Raw genomic sequence first — 19,670 nt, 5'->3', positions numbered from 1 at the left:
TCTACTGTGTTTCTTATCCTTGTTTCGAAGGGAAAACAGACAACTGACAAACTCTCAACAACCCCCTCCTCTTTCAACTTACTGAGCTCCCATCTTGTTAATTTCCTAATTTTCTGCAGTTTCTTCAGCTTTAATTGGCAGTTCATAAATTATGGTCTGACTCCGCATCCAATCCTGGCAGTGTTTTGCAGTTTAAAATGTAGCTTTGGAATCTCTTACCAGTACATAAGCAGTTTAGAACCTTCAGATGTGAGTTCAAACGTTTTCACTGCTGATCAAAATAGGATGTTTTGTGATTTATTTCCATCAAAAGACAAAAAGACAAAATGTCAACAAAGAAAAAAAATTAGAGCCCTGCTGTGTGTTAACAGTGACAGTAGCAAAAAGTCACCACTATTAATAATGAAAAAACTTAAACTTACACGTATCTAAAAGCACTACTGTGCACCTACGATTATTAGGAATGCCTGGATGATTGCTGAAATTTGTATGAAGTTTCTTAATTTAGATGCTGAGATGGGTGCAACACGAAGGATCATTCTTATTGACAGATGTCCTGTACACCAAAAGGAAATTACATTCATCAGGAATGTGTGTGTGTGTGTTCCTCCTCCTCAATTGTGCAAGTTACCTGAAGCCTAAAGAGAATGCTTGTTGTACACAAGTCAATTTCATTCCTTGAACGAAAGGAGGTATTGAGAATGAATATTTTACAGGTTATGGACATTTGATTCTACCTGGAATGCTGTGTTGAACTTAGCTGGCTGTGATGTCGGTATCAGCTGTTTTGGAAGCTTATTAGCTCTCTAAATGCTGTCATAGGTATTCCTGCAAGTGCGACATTTCAGGACTCTGTTGTTATGATGTACTAACTTTCACATGCAAGGCAGATGTAGGTAACTGCATCGTGCTTCAATATAGAACCAAGCAGAGCAGGTAGAAGGTTGGGAGAGGGGAAGGATAAGGGTTCCATTTGCACTGAGTTTTGATGCAGCTGTTAGAAACTTTTTCCTTATTCAGTGTAGATGAGTTGGTTTTAGCCCGTATCAAAAAGCTAGGATGACCAGTCTTCCCAATGCGTTATGCTGGCAGGAAGAGCAAACTACATTGATCGGTTTTCTTTAATTAAAGAAATAAAACGTTATATTTAAGACTTTTTCTTTGTGATATAAGCTTATTTATGTATGCTATTAGTTGATTAGTTGAATAAAACAACTTTCAAGCAAAACTAATTTCTCCTTCGTTCAGGATGCTACCTTTAAATTTAAGACACCAGAAAATATATTATGGATTTTTTTTTTTTTTTACATACTGTAGAAACAAGGTTAATTTCTTAAAACACTATAACACACACGAATTACCGATCTATCCATCAGAATAGTGCTAACATTTTTCTTGAACAGTTGTGTAATCTCATCACAAATAATGTTTGTATTAACACTCAGAAAGACACTGAGGTGAGATGAAATTTTCTCCGTATTAGTGTTGAAAAACACAACTCACATTCACATCTTAAGCTTACACAGATAATGTACAGGTCCATAATTCAAAACTGTAAACAGTTGCACTGCAATGGGTAACTGATTTTGCTGGTTAGATACTGACAATGTAATTGTCACTTTCAACACATTTAAGTAGGAATGGTAAGATCACCACATTTCATACCAGATTCCTTGTCTTCTGGGAAAAATGCACGCTTCATGGACATAATTTTCTCTTCTGAAACATCCAAACCCTTTTCAAGACAGAAGGGCTTCAGCCACGTGTCTGTAACAGAGACACAGAGCAATCAGCATGTCAACACTCAAACTAATTATGTTCACACATTCTTGAATAATATGTAGCATTTCATTTGCATGCACCAGGAAGTTCACTGTAACAAGAAAAATCTTTATTTATGATAACTCCGGTGTCTTCACCTGTGCATTAACTTATCATGTAACACACAGTAAAAAATCCATGCTTTCTACCTGTTGAAAACTTCCACTGATTTAAAAAGTTTGAAAAATATAAGCTGTAAGATAAATGCCAAACTGCACCAATTTTACTAATGATCACAATTTCTTTCCTCCTGAGGTTCACTTAAGTAAATCATCAACAGAATAATTCTCTACACATTCTTAAAAACAGTTAAGAGGGCAATATGTGCTACTTTTACTTAGTACTGAAATCAGGAATTAAAGTTCAGATTATAGGAAAAAATACAGTCAGCTTTTCATAAATGACAGTTTTAAGATAGAAGACATTTCTGCAATGTTCTCACCTGTTATGTGAGTGACGATATCAGCGGGCGTTGGATAAGCTTCCTTCATTACTACATCATCTTCATCTTGGTTACTAATGAACTGCAATCTCCCCTGAGTGAATTCATTTTCTGGAGACACTACATTTGTCTGTAAAGACCCATGAATTTCAAGATGTGGCTGTAACAAGACCCACTGAAGTTTTTTTTAATAGAAATAACTAACACAAAACAGATTCAAACAACAAGAACTAGGAAATATGTAGGTATGAGGAAATACAAAATAAACTGCTACACGAAAACATTCACACAACCAGGAAAATGGTCAGTACTGAACAACTGTATCCACAATCACATCAACAACTGACTAACGAATTAATCCTAAAATATGTTAAGAGGTTGCACGAGAGAGAGAGAGAGAGAGAGAGAGAGAGAGAGAGAGAGAGAGAAGCTACTCTGGCATGGAGAAGTCATACAGTTTACGGAATGCTGACAAAAAGTAGAAGAGACTACAACTGAAAGAAATTTTGTAGTAGTTTTTAAACATTAATAATATTTCACAATAAAATGCTCTTAATTACTGTGAGGAAGCCTTATATTGTGCAAAAGTAAAACACCACAACAAAACCTCTGAACTTACATTTTAAAATGTGGTTTAAGAGTCCTATTTTGCAGTTGTGCTCAAGCCTTTTCCAAATGGAACCAGCACAATTATGCACAACATCTTTCTGTATTAAAAAGTTGGCACTTTGAGAAAATAGTACGCACAGAGCGAGTATTGCAATTTCTTCTGGATGAGTTTTACAACCCACAAATCCCATGAGGGATTATCTGCATAGTGATGACTTAGTTGGAATTCCTAAGTGGAGACGGATGTTAGGCTCTGCTGTTCTTGTATTTGTAAGCATTTTTAACTAATTCCAGGAAAGTGAGGCTACTTAGATGCCATTAGTATATACAAATGAACTTTCTCTTTAGCGAAGTTTCACAATACAGTGGAGACCCAGTTTTACACTTCTCGAGGGACATTATAAATGGTGAAAGTCACATATAGGATCCCTCCACCTTGCATTGTCATGGCTGAATTTTGTACTATGTTTAGTCACTGATTTAACTGGAACCGATTACTGTCTAGGAAGTGGAAACTTTTGACTTAATTTCGTTCATCATAATTTTTGGAAAGCCTGCAACTGTGTCATTCATTATTTAAATAATGAAACACTTCACCACTTATGAATTTTTTTCATGCTTAGCATGACACACAGAGAATTTATTCTCATTGTCAAGTGCAATATGATGTTCTCAACTGTGTTGTTTTGCCTCCCTTGCACCGGAGTCTTCTTTTTGGGATTATACGGTATACCTTTCCTCAACTGTTCCACATATTGCTTCAAGAAAACAGTATTATATATTTTTTGTCATAATGGAACACGAAACATCCAATCAAAATACTGTGAACATGATGAATAAGATACATATGAAATAATCACTTACACAAAAGTAAATCCTTTCAGAGATTCAAGAAACAAAATAATGATCATCATCCTTTTTAAAAATTTATACCAATTACAGAAGTATGGAGTAACAAATGATTTCACTTTAGCATGATGCCAACAAATGAACCCAAGTCCAAACATTGCTCAACACTGAGCAATACAGGCATACGTTCTACAAGATGCACAGTAACGAGGAAAAATAACAATCGATATACAGATTGCACAAATCTTCCTGATTTCCCTACACTTCAATATGATTATCAATAAAAATCACTAATGAGGTAAGTACTTCTGACCACTGCCCAAAAAAACTGAAATTGTGGGTTTTCAGAACAACTTATTAGGTTTGACAATAATTAGCAAAAAACTGGTAGAAATAATGGAATAATTGGGAGGCAGGAGAAATAGTGAAAAATCTAGTTTTCTGCCTTGATCAGGGGAGTTGGGAGATATGCAGGTGTTACATTGTCGGGAGGCATAATCATTTGTGAGCATACCTATTCCAAATCTCTGAACACAGTACAGTCACCTGTCAAAGTAGTTTTAACACTGCACTCCTTCACTATGTCTTTTCAGGGACGCATTTGGCCCCAACTTCATTTTTACGGACGGGCATGGCAGGATCAAACTGCACAGACGGGAGAAGTTCTTTGAGGCCAATATTCACCTAATCTGAAAGGGAAACAACCTAAAAACCACATCCAGGCTGTAAGTCCAAATTGATACACACTGGTTGTGGGACCTCCGCTATTCAATACAAAATGTCAAATCAAAAACAGCTTCAGCAATCTATATTTTCAATTTTATTTTACTTTTGCTATCAGTGTTGGCATCACAGTATGCCTCCTTCCGGCCTTCTGGCTGATGTAGGAAGAATACCACCTCTTGCACAATTGAAGTAGGGGCCAGCATACGGCCAAATTTCCTTTTTGGATGTACTGGTACCTAGAAAACCCAACAGAACTTTACACCTTAAAGTCCTCAGAAAGATTATTCACGAAGATAGATGCCTTCACTTAATTTGGACCACCATCCCAAGCAGCACAGAGGAGTGATCAAAACACTGGTAGAACAGGCTACAAGAATTTTAACAACAATAGTTGGAAGATAAGCTCTATCACTTAAGAACTGCCTTCAGAAGAAAGTGCTACAAAGAACCTACTACAGAGAACTTTTTTTTTCTATTTGCAAAAACTGGAATAGATCACATCAGCAGAGTACTCAGAAAACATGGCATTGATACAGTGATTAAACCAATAAGAAACGTGTATGAATATTTGAGCACTGTGAAGGACCTACACCACTGTTTGCCACAGCAGGAGTATATAAAATCCCTTGCACTTGGGGACAAGTCAACATACCAAATACAAAAAGAAACATTACGACCCACCTTGGAAGGAACATGAGAGCAACTGTCACATGAGCAACACTGAAATCAGCTGCAACATGTCACGTGCTGTGACCCGGAAACCATCAACTTTGTTTCTATGATACTGTGGTTTTATGAAGCTGTAACCACTAGTATGCTAAAATGTACAGAGTGGCCATAGAAATTCAAATCACAGGAACAATTTTGACAGAAAGGAGGATTGAAATTTCTCTGACTTTAGTATTTTGGAGTCACCCTATGTACTTTCACATCACAAACCAGCAATCTATGATAAATAGTTTGTGACTGTCTTTCATACCATAACAACAGTTCAATCATGCAAGGGATGATGTCAGATGCAAGATGTAAAGAACTGTGGAACAATGATTTATACTGAAAGGTTTTCCTGTGTGTTATCACCATATTCAGTATGGTTCTCATTCTACTGTCAGCATTATAAATTGTCATGATTTGCATATTTTGGAATAATAAAAACCTGTCTTAATATGGGATTAGCTTATTTAAATGACAGTAAAAACAATATGGAATGAAGAGAACACACTGTCAGGCAAACACACGTCACCAACAACTTTAGAGACAAGTTTTTCACCTAGAGCTGTAACTGGTGACATTACCTTCGGTGTCAAATTGTGAGGGATTATTTATGATCAGTTTTATTAGCAAATTCAGAAAAGGTGTTAATGCTTCGTTATAATTTCTAATTCCCTGAAGAGGCACAAGATTACTGCACACAAACATCACATAATATTAACTTTGCTCACTTGGGTGTGACAAGTTACCCAAGGAAAGGTATGCGGCAAGATGTTAATGAATGACATATTTAAAATATGGTAGGAAGTTGATTTGTTTGTTTCCAAAACCAACAACCATGATAAGAATATAAGTTAATGAACTTTGGTGTATGTGAAGCTGAATACTGTGTATTCTTCCAGTAATTACTGATTGTGACAAGATAGGATTAAAATGACTGCCTTTACAGACTTCTTGTCTTAAGTGGATAAATATACTACTTCACTGGAGCACTGGTTCCAGATGACTCTGATATGTTAGCATGACGCGGTATTTTCCGCTGGAAACTGAAGGTGTTCTGAGGCTGAAGTTAACCATGTATCATCACTTATTTTACAATTAGTAGCATTCAGACTATTTATCTTCTGGATACAAAATTTCTGCTAGCACAATTTTATTAGTGTGGTCCTTAGTTCCAATTCACTGAACTTAAGTGAAGAAATCAGAATAACAGAGGATTTGTACTTTATAACATGCAGACTGACAGGCTAAGATTGAAAAAGAACAACAACAATTTGTGCGACTTGTGACTTGCATTGTAGTTCAGTGTCTGTCATGCTGTGGAGTCATCCTCTTGGATCATTGGAACTCAACAGAAAGCATCCTGCAGCTGATAAGATTTCGACTTTTATCCAGATTTGAGCTGGTGGGCTGGTGTCTTCCCCAATCAGCTTGAAACAGGTATTGGCCAGAGCACACTAAGTTAACTTAAAGGCCAATAACTCCCACGACAGCCAGTGTTTACCAATCTCTGCCTGCAATAAACTTGCTGGAATTCCTGGCAGTAAGTAGCACTTTAAGAGTGCCAATAGATGAAGTAGGGGATCACCAATAAATAACCCTGAATTTATGCTCCTGAGGCTGACTGGCTAAAAATTCTGATTGTTGAAACAATTTTGGAAATTTGTCATTTGCAGGATCAAATAGGCAGCTGTAAGCCATTCCCAAGGTAGGAGGTAAGTCCTGTGCCCTTTGTGCTGGAGATGGTGGTTGAAGTGTTTAGCATTTCATAACTTTGTTGTTGGTGATCCTTAGTGATCAGTTACATTAAAAATAAAGAAAGCCCGCAATAAGTTTTATTTTCTAAGCAGACGTTTCATTTTAGTGCTTCTGCATATTGGTCAATAGGCAGGTTTCATATCAAGTCATTACCTAGCTGGAGGCAGTGTCTAACAAAAGACATGCAAGTGGCAAGGTATAATTTAAGCTCTCAAATTACATTTGTTTATGTGAACACAAAGTAGTGTTCTGTGGGACTGTTGACCTACTGCCTAAGTAGTTAAACTGTTTCGGCTTTTGGGAGAATAGCTGTGTAAGTTGCGATGGACCAGTTGGAGTTAGTGTACTAACATGTTACAGTCCAGGGGCCTGAATTTTGAGTCTTCCAGGAAGCAGTTAAATTACTATAGGTTATTTTATATTTAGTGATAGAGTAATGACCATTTTACACTGTCTCATGAGTCAAAGTGCAGGAGGCAACTCTAATGACAGTTTTCTGTAACAGTACAGTGAAGAATCCAGGTCCCCGATAATTTTCTAGTTAATCTTTGGATCAATACACAAATTTGTCTCAAATGCCAAAAGAGCATGACAATTTCGATGGCAACTATGGGAGTTACTTCATGCAACACCATGATCTCTGAGGGCGAGACACAGCAATGTCTCCCTGTAACCATTACCAGTACTGAGGTATGAAGGACTCCTTGAGTGGTGTGAACAATAGAGGAAACTTCTTTCTGTTAAGCTTCCCTCTAACAGAAGGTAACATTATGAAATATAATGAAGGCAAAAGGCAAGAGCTACACTGTGCACCATGGGTATATATGAACAATTAACAAATGAATGAAGAGGAAACATTAGGCACTGATGCACTTAACTGCAATGTTTGAAGAACAACAGCAGCCTCATCTGAAATAATTCAGTCAATATAAGCAACATGTGGATTCCTTTGTAAATTACTTTTAAAAATTACTCAACCTGTAATGAACTGTTAATGCCAGTTACTATGTTAACTGCATCCATTCCATCAATACCATCAATTCCAATTCCATCAATCCTGATTCCATCAATTTCGATTCCATTGATGCCATCAATTCCAGCAATTTCAATACCATCAATTCCAGCAATTTCATTAAGTCCACTGACTCCATTAAATCCACTAGTTTCATTAAATCCACTAAAGCTATCAAATTCGTTAACTCCCAATGGCAAGAATTCTTCAGCACTCTTCAGACTAAGATCAACAGCTGGCTGCTTGGCATGTATTAGTTGTTTTTGTGGTTTCTCTTTCCCATGTTTTACTGTGTGATCCTTTTTATCTCCTTTTTCATCTCCTTCATCATCTGTGTCAGACAGACCATATTTTGAGAAGTGTTCTACCTGAAACATTGAACCAGAAATGGTAATTTCACAGCAGCTGAGTGTAATTTCCATTTACCTTAGACTACAAATGGTAACACAAACCAGCCAACAAAAAAGAAGAAAAGTCAAAGGTGCTCTTCAGTTTCATAAAATCTCCTAAATACAATTAGTAGTTGTCCCAACAAATGATGAATACATACAACAAACTTCACAATTTGAAGAACTCTCACATAACAGAGTTACACTTTTTTCAGTACATGCAGTATAAAAAATTAGTTTCTTCCTATTTCTTCAGGTGAGTAAAAAAAAAAAAAAAAAAGAAAAATTGCCAGGCATGAAACACAAATAGTGAGCAATGTCTCTTCAAGGTGAAACATGTAGAACTGCCGACATCTGGCCTTCACAATATTCTGTGAAATTGTATAAAAGTAACAATCCTCTATTTCTTGCAGGATTTATACTGCATGAAAGGTAAGTATGTGCTACATTATGTTTCATGGTACTGTTAAAAATGCATCATGTTCTTTGAAATGTAATGTTGCAGGCACCGGAACCCGGCTACACTGCTAGTATGTTTCCATCACAGCACAAAATGTCAAACTTACTTTTTTGTATATTAAGGTTTATTAGCCCACATTTGTCAGAATTTGTATATACACACACAGTACTAAACCCTGTAACAAGACGTACTAGGAAGTGCTACAATGAATACTGCTGCCTGAAGTCGCCTAATATCATCAATGTAAGGACAAGGTATTATAACCAGCTTTTTGATCTCTAAGATTATACAATATCTGTGCAAAGTTTGTATCTACTATTTAGATGCAGTAAGGTATGAAGTCTTTGATTCGGGCCAGTAGATCTCATCTCATCCTTTTATAGTGTACAGAAAGTCCTGGTTGATAATTACAAATTATTTAGGAATAAACAAGACGACTCGCCAAAAGGTAGAAGTGCTGCATCATCGGCAGTAAACAAACAAGAGGTACAGGGCTTTGCTAGCTTTCAGTATGAAATTCCATTTTCAAGCTCGGTGGACTGTCAGCTCTTTCCTCGCCCACGATGTGTGTACTGGTGTAAAGTGGGGATGCAGGTTGGGGTGGGGTGAGGGATAGAGAGAGGCAGGAGGGGCAGGGCAGGGCAGGTGTTGGGGGAAAGCGTCTAGCAGCTTATGGGAAAGTGGGAAGCCATCTGTGGGCTATCTAGGGGTGCGAGAGAGGGCGGTTGGGGGGGGGGGGGCGGCAGAGGGCTGGGCGTACGATTTCACAGATTCAGGTGTGGGATGGCAGCAAATAACTAGCTGACACGAATTGGGCAATGGTACTGGGACGTGGAATAGTGAGTGAATGTGTGTGTGTGTGGGGGGGGGGGGGAGGGGGGGGGGCGTAATGTGGACGTGAATTTAAGCTAACAGCCACAACAAATTATCTATAGAGCCAAATGGCAGTTTGATAGCTAGCTCTTTTAGTGGGAGTCTGTGTTTACTGTCATAAATCAAGCTTCAGAAAGAATACAAAGTGGGAAAGGACACATGTTACAAATTCAAAATTGTCACAATAGACTGTGCTTGTGCTTTGCTTTGGGGCGCAAAAAACAACTGCGGTTATACATGCCCAAATCAAAACTATAGAAAACAATGTCTGTGAGGAGTTAAAAAACGACTATACATAAGTCCCAACTGACTTAAGAGAAGAGCGCTAAAAACAGGGACCTGGAGAAGGGGCTAGAAAAGACACCATACCGAAACGGAGGTCCAAAACTAAAAATTAAATGGCCTTTGCCATACTGCTTTCGTGGATGAAAAGTAAAACGCGGCTGACAGCCAGCGCATCATCTGCTAAAATTACCGATAACTTAGACGGCAAACCCAAGTGGGAAGGTAAACGGTTAAAAAATGGGCTTTCCGTCAGGAAGTGGCAGACAGTTAAAACTTAGGCACAATGTGTACAAAGTGGTGAGGTAGCACCACTTATCAAATGACGATGGCTACAAAGGTAGTGCCCAATATACAGCTGAGCTAAAATGACCTCCCCTTGGTAGGAGGGCCGAGAGGAGGTCGTCCAAGCTGTTGGGAGAAAGACTGAGCTTATTCCCATGAAGGGAGGACCATTGGAGATGCCAAAGGGACACCATCTCATGACAGACGGAAACACAGAGATCATCAGAGAGAATATAGGAACAAGCGGGCTGAGGTACGAGGGCCGCAGTCTTGGCAGCAGCATCAGCAGCCTCATTTGCTGTCAGACCAACATGACCAGGAACCCACATAAACATCACAATGGCTCCACCAGGAGTGAGCAAGTGACAGCATTCCTTGACCCGTTGCACTACGGGATGGGTGGTGTAAAGCGCACGTAGACTTTGAAGGGCACTGAGTGACTAAGCAGACAACAAAATTGTGAAGCCCGTGTCGCCTGATGTACTCCGTGGCCTGATACAGGGCAAGGAGCTTAGCTATAAATAATGAGGAGTGTGCCGGAAGCAGATATCTAAAGACATGGGCACCAATGACGAAGGCACTCCCGACCCCATGGTCAGTCCGAGAGCCATCAGTGTATACAAAGGTACTACCGCGAAGCTCCATGTGAAGGTCGTGAAACTGAAGGTGATAGAGCGATGCTAGAGTAGTGTCCTTAGGATGCGAATGAAGACCAAGGTTAACACAGGCCGCTTCACGAAGCCAAGGTGGTGCAGCGTTCACACCCACCGGGGAAGTTGCCGCAGCAAGTGCAGAAAGCTGACTACAGGAGGTAACAGAGAAGAGGGACATACCCCATACTGGCAACAAAGGGAATCATCGAAGAAAAAGGCATAGGATGGGTGGCCACGCATGGCAGACCAACTGCATGCATACTGGCTGAGGAGAAATTCACGGCTGTAGGACAGTGGTATTTCAGCAGCTTCAGCTCAGCGACTTTCAACCGGGCTAGTGTAGTAAGTGCCAGTGGCCAAACGGATGCCACAATGGTGGATAGTGTTGAGATGGTGTAAGAGGGATGGATGTGCAGATGCGTAAGCAAGGCACCCATAGTTGAGTTTCGAACGGACAAGGGACAGGTACAAATGGATTAGGATGGTTTGATCTGCACCCCAGGAAGTACCATTGAGGACACGTAGGAGATTGAGGGACCACATACTGCGGGCTGCCAGGTGACACACATGGGAGGACCAAGAGTGTTTCCTGTCGAACACAAGTCCTAGGAATTTCGTAGTTTCAGTGAATGGAAGGGCAACAGGCCAAAGATGTAAAGACAGTGGGAGAAAACATTTGTGCCGCAGAAACTCTTACAGACAGTCTTGTCAAAAGAAAAATGGAAGGAGTGAATATGATCAAGACATCGCTGAAGATGCCGCTCAGTGAGACAGGTCTGTGGAGAACTGCAACAGACGGCAAACTCATCAACAAAAAGAGAGCCGGAGATGCCAGGTGAGAGACAGGCCATTATAGGGTTAATGGTGATAGCAATGAGGACGATACTCAGGACAGAATCCTGAGGCACACTTTCCCTGGATAAAGATGTCCAACAAAGCAGAACCCACATGCACATTGGAAACGTGGTCTTTTAAAAATTCCTGATGGTAACAGGGCAGGTGGCCACGGAAGCCCCAAGTGTAAAAAGTACAGAGGATACCAGTTCTCGAGCACATGCCTTAGGCCTTCTTCGAGGTGGACAAAGTAATGAGATGGTCCACTGCAGAATGCTGCACTCAAAATCCACACAGTGCATTTGTTAGTAAAGTGCGAGACTCGAGCCACCATACCAGCCGGGCATGAATCATATGTTTCATCATCTTACAAATGCAGCTGGAAAGTGAGATGGGGCAGTAACTACATCTACATCTACATCTACATCCTACATCTACATCCTACATCCTACATCTACATCCTACATCTACATCTACACTCCGCAAGCCACCCAACGGTGTGTGGCGGAGGGCACTTTATGCGCCACTGTCATTACCTCCCTTTTCTGTTCCAGTCGCGTATGGTTCGCGGGAAGAACGACTGCCGGAAAGCCTCCGTGCGTGCTCGAATCTCTCTAATTTTACATTCGTGATCTCCTCGGGAGGTGTAAGTAGGGGGAAGCAATATATTCGATACCTCATCCAGAAACGCACCCTCTCGAAACCTGGCGAGCAAGCTACACCGCGATGCAGAGCGCCTCTCTTGCAGAGTCTGCACCTTGAGTTTGCTAAACATCTCCGTAACGCTATCACGCTTACCAAATAACCCTGTGACGAAATGCGCCGCTCTTCTTTGGATCTTCTCTATCTCCTCTGTCAATCCGACCTGGTAAGGATCCCACACTGATGAGAAATACTCAAGTATAGGTCGAACGAGTGTTTTGTAACCCACCTCCTTTGTTGATGGACTACATTTTCTAAGGACTCTCCCAATGAATCTCAACCTGGTACCCACCTTACCAACAATTAATTTTATATGATCATTCCACTTCAAATCGTTCCGCACACATACTCCCAGGTATTTTACAGAAGTAACTGCTACCAGTGTTTGTTCCGCTTTCATATAATCATACAATAAAGGATCCTTCTTCATATGTATTCGCAATACATTACATTTATCTATGTTAAGGGTCAGTTGCCACTCCCTGCACCAAGTGCCTATCCGCTGCAGATCTTCCTGCATTTGCTACAATTTTCTAATGCTGCAACTTCTCTGTATACTACAGCATCATCAGCGAAAAGCCGCATGGAACTTCCGACACTATCTACTAGGTCATTTATATATATTGTGAAAGAAGCTGTAAGCTCTAAGTGGCCACGAGGGCTCAATTTTGTTTCCTGAAAGCAGAGAACAAGGGGACGCTGTGATGCTAAAAGCAGCCGTAAATCCTCTTTGTGGGACCGAAGGCCATGAACGTTTGATTGGAGGAGAGTCATGATGATGAAGAGATGTAGGGGTGTCACCTCGACGGCTGCTGAATGGCAGCCTGTGAAGAGTCACTGCTACAGGGCACAGAAGCAGGAGGATCCTGCTCCATGGAGTCCACAGAAGCATCGGCTTGCTTGTGCTGTCAGTCTGTGGATTCCAACACTGGTGGTGCACACCAGTGACACAGAGGCCGGCCAGGCTAAGGTATAATGTGGCAACACCGTCGAAGTAGATTGTCAAGTCAGCAAAGGGTAAGACTGTTTGACTTTGGTGGACTTCTTCGAGCCTTTCCAGATAGAGCAAGACTCAGGTTGTTGTTTGGCTGGAGGGACGTAGGAAGTCTTCAGCTCCTGTCCTTTCTGGCCTACTGGTTGTGTAGCTGGTAGCTTTGCCCCTTGAGGCCAGAGTTTAATGGCTTGTTGCACTGCTGGACAGGGGGATAGTGATGCTACCTTGACACTGGGCGATTTCACAACCTCAGAGCTGAATCTGAGGTCGCATGTCTGCATTGCCACGTCTTTCATGGAGTGAGAGGTAGCAAGAACAGAACTACAGATGCCAGAGGGCACGACACAGGGTTTGTGACTAGCCAATAACTTAAGTGCGACTGGGTAAGGCACTTTCTCCTTTACCCAGATCTCTTTGACAGCCCGCTCATGAAGCTACACGGGATAATCCTGAAAGGAGGCGGCATGGCCGTCATTGCAGTTGATACAGCAGGAAGAAGGAGGCGGACAGTTTCCCTGATGCGCATACCTCCCACAGGTTACACATACCACAGGTTACACATTTGGCTGGGTGTCGACAAGATGTTCTAGTGTGGTTGAAACAATTACACTGGTAGCAGCACATCAGGTTCAGAATGTACAGCCAGACTGTGGTAATTTCGTAGCCTGCTTTGATCCTGGATGGAAGCATCACTCTATCAAAGGTGAGAAAAACAGTGCGGGTGGGCACTAAGGAGGAATCTACCTTTTTCATCACCTGATGGACGGCAATGACACCCTGGTGAGAGAGGTAGGATATGATTCCAGCCTCTGTTAGACCATCAAGCAGCCTAGTGTAAATACCACCACAGGAAGAATTCAAAGTTCTATGGGCCTCGAAACGAACAGGGTAGCTGTGGAGAAGTGAGGCGGCAAGCAGTTGACGTGCTTGAGAATCTTAAGTAGTCTCCAAAAGCAAAGTGCCATTCTGTGAACAATAGCAGGATTTCACAGGGTTGACAACTGCATCAACACCTTTCTGAATAATAAACGGATTTACTGTGGCGAAGGACTAACCGTCTTCAGTATATGAGACCAAGAGAAACTGTGGTGCAGTGGTAAGTGTCTTTCAATCATTAGCCTCATTATGTTTATGTTTCATAAGCATTGATTTGTGGAGAGGATTAGCTGATTGCGAGAAATTTCCTCATGATTGCCAGCATCTCTGATGGCGAGCTCCTTCTGACTGGGAGCCCCTTCACAAGGAGGCACGGCTGCCTTAGACGATTCTTCACATCTCAGGTCACACCTCCTGAACACCTGACAGAGGGACCAATGGGCAATTTTGGAAGGTTGTAGCTCAGGTGATCATACCTCCCTGGGCCTGGCCTGTACCAGAGGTATGTGTGAACCCTACTTGTCGACCCGGGGCTGGGAATTACGCATTACCCAGTCACCTGTTACACGTCAGACACATGAACCTGTCTTCATGAGCGTATAAGGAGGGAGAAGAAAAAGAGGAACCTCAAACCTCGAAGTGGAGAAACAAGAGGAGAAGGGAAACAAAGAAAGGCAAAGGGAGCGTAAAACAGTGGTGAGACTGTTCTTACGTTAGCGACAGGCAATGCAGAACAGTTCTATTAACACCTCATGCATGTTCCCCAAGGGAATGGAAAATGAATAGCAAGAGTATAGACATGCAGCACGGAAGGGAAAAGATGCTGCAAAAGCTGGGGCCCCGTGGTAGCCAAGCACGAACCCGCCGATGAGTGGTGAGCCCCCAAGGGGGTTACTAGGCTGTGAAGTCTGTATTCTTATTGCAATTAATCCTCTGCAGCCTTCAAAATGGTACCTAAAGTCAAACAAGAACTTTGGACACAACAATCTGAACTTTTTTAGCTCAGAAAGGTGGCAATTTATTACTGTATCTCTCAGAGTAGTAAACCATGCTATGTTGAAAGTGAGAATGTCACTGAAGTCGAGCAAGAGTGAACTCAACCTGGAGAACTGTTGCTAAAAAGACAGTGAATTTCTGTGATGTTTCATTTGTAAGTGAGCCACATATCAATCAGCTGCAGCCATTTGGTTATCTGTTTCCATTCCGAAACTTCCATTTTTCTAAGATTAAAACACAATGTACTTACTATAAAATTACATTTGAGGTATGATCTCTGCTACAAGATTCACTCATGAAATGAGTGGTAATACCATGCCATACATTTTACTAAAACAAATGAAATTGATTTTGTCACAAACCTTAAATATCCATGTTCCACTTTCAGGTATATAGTTAATAAACTTTGTGGAACATTTGTGGTTAGTTTCTTTCAGTTTTTCAACGAAGCAAATTTCTTCAAGAGCCTGAGGATCAGTTATGTATTTAGACACACAGCTATCAAACGGCCACACCTTTTCCAGCCTTACTTCTGCTGCACAGTTCAGACCATGTCCAGCAGGAGGTTTCTGCTCCTCATTGGGATATACTATTACCTCCTTATGATTAATATGCACTATAACAGACAGAAAAATTGCTAAGAAATGGACACTTGACAGTTTCTGCTGAATGGGAACAATAACATAAAAGTAATTTAAATAAGAAATTAAATGAGAAGGAATTCATGGTACAGTCTACAAGAAAGATAATACCTTTCTGTGAAATTCACAAAACAAGAAGAAGAAGAAGAAGAAGAAGAAGAAGAAGAAGAATCAGCTGTACATTTTATAATGTGGCCTTATGCACAACCTATGCACTATTTGTGTCATACAAAGTGCCATTTATAATCCTGCATACTATTACGTCAGCATATGTACATAAGAAATAATATAATATGAAACTTTTACATAGGGCCTCAAGCATATTTTGTTACTTTTAATACTAAGTACAACAGGGTTAAGTCAGAGCACCAAGTTTAACTGCATGTCATTTTATAACTAACTAGGTAAGTGAGCTCTAACAAGGGGAGGCCGCCAATTGTGAAATTCAGATTCGATTCATACTGCGCATAATAAAAGCTCATGGCCAGAGGTGTAATGTGGCAAAGCACCAAGATGCACTTCTCAGCCGTTGTCGAGAAAATCGGTTTCTTTTAACTGTCGATTTTCTCGACAACAGCTGAGAAGTGCATCTTGGTGCTTTGCCACATTACACCTCTGGCCATGAGCTTTTATTATGCGCAGTATGAATCGAATCTGAATTTCACAATTGGCGGCCTCCCCTTGTAAGTCCTGAGGAAAACCAGGGCTTACCACACCAAATAGTAATGTTCCTTCTAACTGGGGACAGCTTTATTTCTAATCATTCTACTTCAATTCTAGAATTCTCAAAGACCTCTTTAATAACCAATAAAAACTTGCTCCAACTTTGCTTGGGAGTTTGAATTGGTTACACATACGGCCCTTTGTCCACATCCAAAGTTACACACAGCAAGCAGTAAAGAATTTGCATTTTAGAGTGCTGACTTTGGTACTAAACAGTTGCGACATGAGAAACTGCCTTCTAACAAAGAGTTGGCGTACCAGCCTCTGCCCACAAGCTAGAGATGAGGCTCATTCTAGAAGTTTTTGGCATCAGACACACCCCACTAGAAAACCCCACTAATGACTGTATGCTGTTTCAGTTTAAAACACACAAACGAAAATAGTAGTTTAAAATCCTGCTGATGAGACATGAGCTCAAGCACTGACTCATCAAGGAAGAGGAAAAGGATTGATCACATTCTATTCAAAGTAATCATCTTGACATTCACCTAAACTTACTTAAGGGGACTACAATACACTTAAACCTAACACGTTGGATGGGTATATGAACACTGTATCTCCCAAATGTATGTCCAGCTTCTTAGCAGTGTGCCACCACATTTGCCATATGAATAAAAATTTAACAAGTAACGAGAACTTTAAATAGTCAGCAAAAGAAAGATGATTATTTCCATTGTGGATTTTACCAAGCTTGCATGAATTACTTTGCCTTAGAAATGTTAGTAAGGAAACATGTATCAATGGGAACATTTCAAAACAACAAAAAGGCAAGTACATTTAAGTAAGTGTAATTTCATAAAAAGAACTTTGCAAGCAATGGTTCAGAAATGGCTAATGGTAGTAGCCAGTTGTCAACCATGTCGTGAGCTCCACACAGTCACTGTATTATCTTTATTAATTGACTGCACTGACTGAATGGTGACTACGCCATCGTCAGTCCCTCGATCCCACACGTGTCAAGCTGGGAGGAGTCGTCAGACTGGAAGGACATAGAAGACAAATCCTGATGAATGAGATTTTAACCCAGAGCCAAGAGAAAGAAGCAAGTAGAACTGAGTAAGGGGGTAAGAGGGCAAAGATGGGTGAGTTGCTGCAACCAGAATGCGGCTGAAGGCTCCTGGGATGTGTTATGTTATGGAAGACCCACCCTCCACATCCGACCAATGTTTCTTCACCCTCAATTACCACAAGAAAACTAGCAATGCAGACAATCTCAGGAAAGAGAACAACGATTATGAGAGTAAATTTATGAGAGATGTAAAACAATAAGAAGAATTAAGAGGGTGGGAAGGACAGGAGCCAGGCCACATCCCTGAGCAAAGGCAGCCTGGGGCCCCTGGGTCAGAGCAGGCAATGGGGACCCTCCCATTCCTCAATCAGCCAATGAGGCCCATTTGCCCTTTCTCACAGAGAAGAGTACAAACCACCTTCATGGGGAAAAGTTAAAACCAGATCAGCCAGTTTGCTGCCATCCACTATAGTTCACTCATCACATGACTAAATCTGATGTAAACAAACAGAAATGCGATGACTTGTCAAGAACCATAGCACACGTACACTGGTGGTGTTAAAATTTTATACCGTGAATGTGGTCTGACACCTGTCTTAGAACCATGGCAAACAATTGTAATGGCACAGATCACACCACACAAATACTGCATTTTTACAGTTGCTACAATACCACTGCAGTCTCAACTCAATAGAATTCATCTGGAGCCAAGTTACAGGATTTGTTGCAACAAATAACAAGACATTTAAGCTGCCAGACATACTAGCATGAATGCATGAAGCTTTGTCACACTCACAGCCAAACACTGGAAAGATGGGGAACAGCAAGTCACAAAAGAAGACGAGAAAATGTGGTGCTTAGGTGGCTTTTTGGATTCTGTTGATCAACTCATTATCAACGTAGATGGTGACAATCCCATTACTGTACGGAAATGTAAAAAAACATGGATAACATTGCCGTGGGTGGAGCTTGTGCAGTAGGCAGTTCTGCCACTAGGTGCATATAGCACAACTTATTGCCAGTTCATTGTTGCCTGTGGTGACCTGGCTTGTTCTGTTCATTTGCAGCAATTTTTTTTCCTAGTGCTGTTTTGTTCTTGTTTCGTTTTTTATGACTGCAAGTTTAAGTGAACTATGTGTAGTTGTGAAATTTTGTTTTCTACTCTGTAAAAATGCTGCTGAAACTGTTTTAATGTTGAAAACAGCTTACCAAGGTGAAACTAGAGGAAAAACTCAAGTACAGAAGTGGTTTGTTCAAATTAAAAATGGCGACATGTCGATTGATGACAAACCTCAATCTAGACATCTACCGTATGTACTCGAATCTAAGCCGCACTCGAATCTAAGCCGCACCTGAAAAATGAGACTCGAAATCAAGGAAAAAAAATTTTCCCGAATCTAAGTCGCACCTGAAATTTGAGACTCGAAATTCAAGGGGAGAGAAAAGTTTTAGGTCGCACCTCCAAATCGAAACAAAGTTCGTCTAATTGTAATATGAGACACAATTTAGGTCGAATGAATGACGATACAGCTGCAGTAGTTTGGTTCGAGTCATAAGGTTAGTAGTTACAGTTTACCAGGTAGCCATTGCTACGCGTCACGCGCTCCGTCCGTATTTATACGGATATCCTTCCTTTTTCACGTGCTTCGTCTGGTTTGAATTGATTGCTTATTTTTCTTTGATCTGATAAGTGCCGTTCTCTTTGTTATAGGTGTTTACGTCACTCTAAGCTGAAAATGCATTACTGTACTGTGTCATGCATTGTTTGTCGCATTCTGATAGTGCGTGTTTACGGCCTGTCGCCGCTCGCGGCGTGGCTTGCTTTTGTGCGCGCTACCGCCGCTTACAAATAAAAAATAGAGAGGAATCGTTTCATTAGCGAAACATTTGTTGTTACTTACACTACTGCTTTCTTTGATAATGATCAACAAGAACCAAATAATAGACTGCATATGATAGATGATGATCTGAACGAAATTTTAGCGAAAATTTTTCCCCGTTTGAAAATCTTTGCAGGTGCCTCTT

The 19,670-nt window shown here is 40.9% G+C and overlaps 1 protein-coding gene across 3 annotated transcripts in view; it reads right to left on the bottom strand.

Annotated features, from left to right (window-relative positions):
* The window catches only part of LOC126248869 (nuclear pore complex protein Nup98-Nup96-like), a 213,018-nt gene that overhangs the window by 111,422 nt on the left and 81,926 nt on the right, over window positions 1-19,670 (bottom strand). For 2 of the 3 annotated variants that reach the window (XM_049950313.1, XM_049950314.1), the window contains exons 3-6: window positions 15,635-15,888; window positions 7,895-8,296; window positions 2,264-2,423; window positions 1,666-1,767 (exon numbers count right to left, since the gene is read on the bottom strand). In XM_049950313.1, coding sequence (XP_049806270.1) covers window positions 1,666-1,767; window positions 2,264-2,423; window positions 7,895-8,296; window positions 15,635-15,888 — 918 coding nt within the window. The remainder of the gene's footprint in view (window positions 1-1,665; window positions 1,768-2,263; window positions 2,424-7,894; window positions 8,297-15,634; window positions 15,889-19,670) is intronic. The other variant, XM_049950315.1, reaches the window with a different exon arrangement.

Source organism: Schistocerca nitens, chromosome 3 (genome assembly GCF_023898315.1).
Source record: "Schistocerca nitens isolate TAMUIC-IGC-003100 chromosome 3, iqSchNite1.1, whole genome shotgun sequence".
Lineage (NCBI taxonomy): Eukaryota > Metazoa > Arthropoda > Insecta > Orthoptera > Acrididae > Schistocerca > Schistocerca nitens.
Note: the sequence above shows the minus strand (reverse complement) of the source record. Positions and strands in the feature narration are given on the sequence as shown.